General features: G+C 43.0%; 1 protein-coding gene across 4 annotated transcripts in view; it reads right to left on the bottom strand.

Moving 5' to 3' along the window:
* Window positions 1–5549: 5549 nt before the first annotated feature.
* Window positions 5550–9147, bottom strand: part of DENND5B (DENN domain containing 5B) — a 215692-nt gene continuing 212094 nt past the window's right edge. For all 4 annotated transcript variants that reach the window (XM_060245719.1, XM_060245721.1, XM_060245720.1 and 1 more), the window contains one exon: window positions 5550–7916. In XM_060245719.1, the coding sequence (XP_060101702.1) occupies window positions 7733–7916 (184 nt within the window). In that variant the 3' untranslated portion in view covers window positions 5550–7732. The remainder of the gene's footprint in view (window positions 7917–9147) is intronic.

Raw genomic sequence — 9147 nt, 5'->3', positions numbered from 1 at the left:
CAATCTGCAGTTAAAGAATCAGGTAGTAGGTGATGCATAAGACCTCAGTCTGAGATCCAGGGGAACTGTCAGCAGTCTGAATAAACAGTACTGACTGTGACAGACCAGTGGTCTGATTCAGTAGAAGGCAACTTCATACTGTTGTGCCCAGAGACACAAGATGCTTTGAAGTGCAGCAGGGAGTTCCTGGGAGCCTGACAGGCATTTGTTTCTCCTGGACAGAAAACCATAAAACACACCAAAGAGGTTAGCGAGCAGGAGATGTACTTCTCAAAGACACAACCATTGATCTACCTGCCAGGGAGGGCAAGATGGATAGCTATTGTAAAACATGATCTGGGTATGGAGAAGCACTCTAGGTTGACTGGGGTGCAACTTCCCATGTGGGGCAATCTGGATTGGGAACGACTCCCCATCGACAAAAGGCAGGAAGGACTAAAAGATTGGAAAATCCGTTCGTCTTGGTCCAAATGCTTTGCAGACTTCTCTACAAGGAGCTATCAGGACATGTATTTGTTCCACAGACATGGGAGGGAGGGGGAAGGATGTCAAAGGTAATTCTTCTACATTAGGTTTCGTTTAGACTTATGTTTTCCTTTCTTTTCCTTAGATCTGTTACCAGTAGGCAGATAAGCTATTTCCCCTGTCTCATGCTCATACTCTCCTTTGTTGCTGTATATCCACTGACCCCATGTTTTCATTGCACGACCCTGCAGCTCTATCATTACAGGAAAGGGAACTATTCTATCCCCCCTTTTCCTCTACCAATTCCTTACTCACAACACAACACCTTTTAATTGCATGTACAGCTCTATGAAACTGTAAACTTTATCCAAACCTGATGCGTGCATACATTCTGTACGGGTACCAGCTCAGTGAAAAGAGGCACCAGTCATTTGCCAGCTAGAAATCTGACCTCATTCAAAGAAGCTTATTTTTTATGGTCAAATGAACACAAATGAGCTGTTTTACGAGCTGAAGTGCATCTGTCGTCATCTAACCCTGGCAACGGAACAGTGCTGGGGTTGGGGGGAGAGTAAAACACTGTAGCTGAAAGATTCACTCTCGGAACACTGCTTCAAATGGAAAATCATGGCCCAGCTTTCCAACAGAGCTGTAACAATGGATGGTCAGAAGAAGGCATTTGAATCAGTAATACCTTATATTTATACAACGCACTGAAACACAATCTGGGCCGACTTAGGCCTTATTTTTACTTGCAAATGTGGAATCCGAGGTCTCATATAAGGTTGCCCTTTTCGCCATAGCTGCAACAAAAATTGCTATATATTTAGCTTATAGGAGTTGTTCCTTTCTCTTACAAAGCATGTTTTAAAATGCAATTTTCTTAGTATTTTAACTGTTTCACTGTATTGCATTTTATTATATACATTTTTTTTAGTGTTAATCTCTTGTAATGGCTATTGGCCCTAAGCAATAAAATTGAACTGAACTACCTAGTCACTCTCATGATATCCCTTCTGCTAAGGTTTCTCATCCCTGTATTCAGCGCCTTTTTTGTAGCAGGAACTCCTTTGCATATTAGGCCACACACCCCTGATGTAGCCAATCCTCCTGGAGTTTACAGCAGGCCCTGTAAGCCCTTGGAGGATTGGCTACATCAGGGGTATGTGGCCTAATATGCAAAGGAGTTCCTGCTACAAAAAAGCCCTGCCTGTATTCATTCACCTATTGCTTTGCATGGGATGTTCGGGTTCTACCATGTCAGACCAACTGCATTTTTTTTCTTAATAGGAATCTTTGTTGTTCAATGTTAAGCGTATCTTGTCATCTGCTTACTGACTTGACTGAAAGGTTTTTTAAAATTATGCTTGTAACCCGCCTATGGGTCCTAATGAGAAAGGCAGACTATAAATGAAAATAATCAGGCATGCCTATAACTGTGACCCAAAGGTTCTGTACAAGTCAAATGACAGTACAGAGCAAAGGGGTGAGGAAGAGAGAGATATACATGCACCAGCAGATACCCAGCTGGGGCCTCAAGTTCCCTAATATTCGCACACACATTTAAAAACATGTCTTCACTTGGCAAGTTTGCTGCAGGAAGCAATGGCATACATCCCTTTAAGGGGAGGAACTGCTGTTAAGAATGCTGGGTACAAGTTCTCTCAGGCTGAATACACCAGGCAGAATGTTTTTTGATGCCATTGCATGCTCCTGTGATTCCAAAGTAGCAGTTGGGATGTTTAATTCCTTCATCAGAATATCTACTTCCTACCTGCATGTTATATAGGACAAGATAGGGCTAGGGCAGAGAAAGCCCCCCCCCCCATAGTTTTGTATTTTGTGTGTGCACACTTAGAAGTCATGGTGACTGACCCCTACTGGAGGCTATTCAGACAGGTGGCTGCATAAAGCCTGCCCCTTCCTCTGACTGCTGGTATTCCAAGGAGGTCTCCCATCCAGAAGTGACCCTGCTTAGCTTCTGAGATCTGATGAGATTGGGCTTGCTTGGGCTATCCAAGTCAGGGTAGCCAGAGAACACTTGTTCCTATTCAGGAGAGGTCAGGTATGGTCGGGCAATATGGTATGGCAGTGCTGCCAAAGGTGAACGGGTTTGGGTCTGGGCAAGTGGCATGGTGGAAGAAAGGCAGGATATCTCTGCAAACCATACAACAAAAATAAAACAGTTCTTTTTTTTCTGAATAAAACACAGTGACACATCATGTTATTCTCAGTTTTATTTGCAAAGATCATTGCATGAAAAGCTGCATTTCATTGTAATCCAAACCCTGAAAAAAAAACCCATGTCAATTTGATATGTATGCTAAAGTGCTTGATACAACAATACTTTTAACCGACAGTCACTTCCTTAACATTATCCAGTCCTGATTCATTTAGAAATTAAAAAACAAACAAACACATTAACAGCAGAATAGCAACATACTCTGAAAATACTTAAGGGTGGCAGAGGAGTTTTTTAAAACTATACCAGGTCTTCTATTTGTACAGTTCCAGTGTAACACACAGCATTTCCCTATGAAGACGCCCTTTCACTTGAATGTGGATGGATGAGAAATCAAAGTACAGATGATTCTCCAGCATTTCCCAATGTTTTCTAAACAAAGATAGCTAAGGGCATATCCTAAACAAACTGAACTGCAAGCTGGCCCTCTTAAACAAAGTAGGACTTGCTTCAAAGCAAGTATACCTGGGATTGGACTAAAGGGCAAAACCCCCCCAATGCTGTCATAACACAAAATGGTAGGTTCTCCTCAATAAGGAATACAACTAATTCTGGTTAGTATTAGAAACTTATTACATTTCTATATTGATCTTCTACTTTCAAGTTTTGAGTAAGTTAGTATATAGCAGTGCTATAATGAATATACAGCATTCTTTGAATACGGAACTACTTTGAGTAGGTTACATGAAAGCTTTGGTTGTCTTAAAATCCCATTCATTAATACTGATATCTTCACAGAACCATGACCGATTTCTTCCTTCCAAGAGGACAGAATGGTGTCAGTAAGCTTGATAGATCACATCCTACATATCTGCTAATCAAAGTCATCCACTAAAACAAGAAGAAAAAGCTGCAGGTGATAGGCAGTTAACCAAAAAAGAATTGCCAAGAACTGCACTCTTGAAGTGGTCAGATGGACTAGTCTATTAGAAATCAATCTCATGCTTCAAAAATACTTTGAGGCTGTTATATAATACTACGCACTTAGTGTATTATTGCCTAAAAGGAGAGGGACGTACAGTACTCCTCACACACTATCCATCTTGTGCAACAAGATGACAAATGGATTGATGCCTTTACAGGAGGGGGAGGGGGGAATCACAGTTGCCAGGCTAAACTGTTCAGCTGCGGCACCACGTGCGAGTAGATGTAGGTGGAAAGCTATTTTGGATTTCCAGCACTTTTTAACAATCTCTCAGTTACTACTTTCCAGCATCATGAAATACCAGCTGCCTCATCAGCACCAGGGATGACTCCAGAGGTTCTTGCAGCAATGCAGCAGGCACAAAGCAAGACAGGAGTCAGTGCAGAGGTCAAAAACAAAACAAAGCACGCCCTGGTTTCTTCTAGCATCCATGTCAACCCAGCAGTATCTTGCTTCTTACTTAATGTTCTATCGGTAAAAGCAGGGCTCAGAACAGCACGCATTGGGTGATTCCTGAAAGCAAAGCCATTTGACTTTACTTTCTGACTCGCTTGCAGTGCATATTCTTATTTTGAAGTCCATCCTCCTTTGCCGCCTGTACATGTTCAGATCTACTACCCAAGAGAATACAGGTAAACAACTTGCTGTCTGTGCCTTGCAGAAGCAGACACAGCAGCAAAAAGCCAAATATTGTTGGTGGCTTGGACAGTGCTGAAAAACGTCTGATCGAGAAATCATCTTTAGTAACAGTAAAAAAAGAGGAGCTTTTGAAAGCACATTTTCCACTCATGTGTTGCCTACAGAAAAAAAAAAGTGGTTTTGAAAGGCAAGTGAAGAGGGATAAAGATTCAAATCCTCCTTGTCTGTTTTAATTGGCGGCAGATATTAATTCTGCTAAACTATTAGTTCCCTGGAAATAGAAATTTTAGGATCATTACAGCCCTTAACAATCATGCCTCCTACCAACACCGGGTGGGGGAGCCACAAAACTGTGTAAACCAGTAGCTGGTTTTGTTCTGGGGGCAACCTTCCCCCCAATCTGGAGTGACCCAATTAATGCACCCAAGGTGCCTTTGGGAAATTCTGGCTGAAGGCTTCTAAAAAGACCACACACATTCATTCTGCCAAAGTTCTTCTAGGCAAATCTTAATACAGTGGGATTCATATTTAATACAGTGGGATTCATATTTAAGCAAATATGGTGGCAAAAGATAGCACCTGCTTTACTTTTTTTTAGATTGGCAGAGATAGCAACCATGTTCTGATGTTTATGGAGCACTCATCTCAGACTCTTCTAATTGCTTAACATTCCCTACTTGTTCCAGCTGAACTCTTGTTCCTGGCTAAAAAGCTTCATGAATGACTTCAGAAGGTCATGCGCTAGCACAAAAGCAGCTGATGGGATTGTTTTAGGGTAGAACTTATGCATGCAATGGCAAACATGGGATTCACAAGCTTCTTTGCCAGCCATGTTCAAAGTGGCTGTGGAATATGTGCTTCTCCCCTCCTGCCTTCTCTCAGATGCTTTCTCCCACTGAGTTGAAGCAAAATTGAGAATGAAACACTACCCCTCTATTCCTGCCACTTCCTCCCTAAAAATGCCCCCCCCCCCCCAGCACTTGGCAAAGATGGAGTTCAGAAGTCTATTCCAATCACTGATTGTGTAGTATCAGGGGTGGCCAACGGTAGTTCTCCAGATGTTTTTTGCCTACAACTCCCATCAGCCCCAGGCATTGGCCATGCTGGCTGGAGCTGTTGGGAGCTGTAGGCAAAAAAACATCTGGAGAGCTACCGCTGGCCACCCCTGGTTCCAATACTTACGTTATAATCAAAAAGAGTTTGCTGTCTGCACACTGTATAGAAATCCCACTACGTTAGAGAAGTAAGTTTTCCAACAGTCTTCTGTACATGTTATGCTTTCTTCATCCAACATGCTTATATTGTGTTATTCTGCATTCAGCTTTTCAACAAGACACGGTCCAGCTCTCTTGGAACCTGCTGCTATACTGGGTGGGAAGGTGAAAAAGAGACCAAGGACACTGAATTTGTGTAGCATCCCCTTAAGGGGCAATACAATCCATTGCTTCTCCTTAAAGGACTTGCTTTCCAAGAGGACTTCTGTCAGGCGGGATAGAGTGTGTGATTTTACTTTAATGTAACAAGGAGCAGGTGGAGAAAGCACTAAAAATCATAAGAATGACATCTAATGCTGAAGTGAAATTTCTGAAAGGTGAAAGAAGTCCAACATCTAGTAGGGGGAAGTCAGAGCTTTTTTTTTTTTTTTTTGTAGCAGAACCTCCTTGCATATTAGGCCACACCCCCTGATGTAGCCAATCCTCCTGGAGCTTACAGTAGGCCCTGTACCAAGAGCCTGTAAGCTATTGACGGATTGGCTACAACAGGGGTGTATGGCCTAATTTGCAAAGGAGCTCCTGCTACAAAAAAAGGCCTGGGGGAAATGAATGGCAATATGCTAAGATATTCATTCCAAGCCTCCCCATTTTCTAGCATTAATGTTTGCATACTAGTGGCTTAAACTGGTCTATCCAAAATACCTGCCTAGGACTCAAAAACATGGAGATTTTTTAGTAGAATAATGTTTAGACTCAGGTTCCTCAGCAACAAAGTATTAAAGATGATTCTCGAGAAACTTTAAGGGTTTGTCCATCGTTGTGTCTGCAAGGCATGCACTGCTGGTGGCCAGGTTCTTTCACACAGTGCTTTAGTAACCCCCAAGATCACATGGGTGGAAATGCAATACAGTGGCTTCTCATGCTAATACCGCCACAGCTGCCACACAGTCATAGGAGGCCACCATATCAACCTTTCCAACACAATCACAAGATTCCTCTACTACTGGAACAACAGGGGAAGAAGAAGCCATCCTGCCCCTCTGCTAAGATAATTTAAGAAAAAGGTCTTCACCTCTGCCATCATGTTCCACCCCTTGACACCCTGTTGGTAATGCAGCTTTCCAAATGGGTCTTCCTCCAATCACATAGGAAGTTGCCACATTGCAAGTCAAGCTAAAATCTGCAGGCAGGGCACAGGCAAAGTCATCACACGGAAGCTGTCTCCCACGAGCGTAAAGGTAACAGAGACCACGCTGTATCCTCCTGCAGGCAGGCAAGTCCAGTGAGCGGCTGTTCAGCCTTCCGAAACAGTCCTGCGCCCCAACCACTCGGTTTTAAGAAGCTCATAATAACGGATTTGCCTTCTCAAAGGAAGTGGCCTGAAATAGGTGTCACCATCACAGTACGAAAGCCCAAAGAGGAAAACAAAAGGGGAAGGAAGGATAGCAGGAAGCGTAACTAACAATTTAGACTCTAGCACGGACCCTGGTTGGGTTCCTGTTTCAAGCTCAAGAATTCCTCAGGTCCAGTGTGAAGGCGCTTCTTTGCACAACTTCTGCCCATGGACAAAGTTCACAGAGAAGATCCAGAATCCTAGAACTCACAGCTTATTAGATGCACGCAAAAAAAAGGGGGGGGAGGAGGCTCCCCCCAAAACTATATAACAAAGGAACAACACATATCAATAGAGCAAAACAGTATACATTCACAAAGAGTATAGCAATTGCTACCTAGAGAGTCTTCATGTGTTCCATTGCAATACATGAAAAAGCCCCTGCTACTTTTGTACAATATTTACATACCAAGTGGCTTTTTCCATACTAACAAATAATGCTTCCCCTTCCCGCCCCCAACCCTACAAAGGTTTTTTTTTTAAAGCTACCCCCACCCACCCCAAAAACACTGATTCTAAGAAAAAAATGTCCTTATCAGTAGAATTTCTGAAAGAAGATAAGCCTATTTACACACGTCGAACACATGAAAATACTCTATTTTTTTTATACTAAACCTCTGTTTTGAAAACTACAATACTGCAGCATAGCTTGTTTGCAGTTTGGGGGCAGATCAGCCTGAAGCAGAGAGAGAGGGATCCCCCTGCCACCCTCCTATCAACAAGTCAATTGTAACATACCGTCGGGGCACTACCAGGAGAAGCTGTGTTTTAATGGTTCCTCCCACACCTCTTCCCAAATTGGATATGACTTGTTTGCCTGGGAGAGGACAGAGAAGCTGCCTGAAAGAGCCATGCTACACATCCACCCCCTTAATGAGAGACCCTTCCAAGATGATGCCGAAGTCCTGCAGTGCCTGTAGAACTCTGATGAGAGTGTTCACTGTCATATGGTCCCGGAGGAGTGCGTTTTCTTCGTACATCCGGGTGATGGCCGGGCACTCTGCCAGCAACGGGATCCACTGGGGGAGCAAGTGATCCCTGCGAAAGAAGCAAAGAAACGTAGCTATTTAAGGAACATCCACAGAGGCCCTATTGCGCTAGACTTGTGCTAGAACTATGGCTTTCTCTTTTTAGGTCTGAATATCTAAACCACAGTTAAGGATTAGCCACAAAGCAGGATCCAAAATCATGCTTTGAAACGGGATTTCAAACCTATGACTTGTGTTAACTATGAACACACATGAAGCTAGCCTTATACTGAATCATATCATTGGCACATCAAGGTCAGTACTGTCTAGTTCAGGGGTTTCAAACGTGTGGCCCAAGAGACAGATCAGGCCCGTGGAGGGCTCCTATCGAGCCTGCGAGGAACTCACTGTCATCTGCTTCCTTCTCTCTCTTGCTTCCTTCTGCATCACAGCTTGTTTTGCCAGGCTTGCTCAATCGCATGGGAGCTACAGAACAAAGCCTCTATTTTCTCCATTGGCTGACCAGCACATGAAGCAACTTATGTACAAAAGCTTGCAATGCCCAGCCATTTAATGTTTCCCCCTGAATCTTAGGCTCAAAGCATTGGCCGTGAGATTTCTGTAATGAATGTCAATAAATCAAACGTCGGTTTGCAACTTACAGACACACACCTGAACAGCACACTCAAGACTGCTACAGCACAGATATTGTCTCCAGATTTTAATGCAATAAATCAGAGCAAGAGGCGTCAGTTATAGGAAACTGATAAATAAAACAAAATATTAAAGAGCTAATCTTTTAAGCATATTTAATTTTATTGTTTAAACAATCTTTAATTGTGTTTGTGTCCTTTATACAGTTTATATCCCTGCTATCTGGCATTAAATTTTATGACACATATGGCCCAACCCGACAAGGTCTCATTTATGTCACATCCGGCTCTCATAACAAATGAGTTCAACACCCCTGGTCTAGTCAGATTGGCATCAGCTCTCCAGGCTGTAAGTAGAGGTCTTCTGTATCACTTACTGCCTGACCTTTTCTAACTGGAGATGCTGGGGATTGAATCTGGGACTCTCTGTATGCAAAGTAGAGGGTCTTCTACTCAGCCACAGCCCCTGGCACTTTTAACCATGGTCAAAAGCACTGGCCTTTACCAATGTAACACAAGACAGTTTTACTTCCTCTGCAGAATTTTAGCAAGGTGATTAGCTATTTTAGTATGCACTTTTAGGGACAAATGTTAGACCATGAAGCTAACCAACAGGTTTATGGCACCTTTGGGATCCTATCCAGATTG

The sequence above is a fragment of the Heteronotia binoei genome, chromosome 8 (assembly GCF_032191835.1).
Source record: "Heteronotia binoei isolate CCM8104 ecotype False Entrance Well chromosome 8, APGP_CSIRO_Hbin_v1, whole genome shotgun sequence".
Taxonomy (NCBI): domain Eukaryota; kingdom Metazoa; phylum Chordata; class Lepidosauria; order Squamata; family Gekkonidae; genus Heteronotia; species Heteronotia binoei.
Note: the sequence above shows the minus strand (reverse complement) of the source record. Positions and strands in the feature narration are given on the sequence as shown.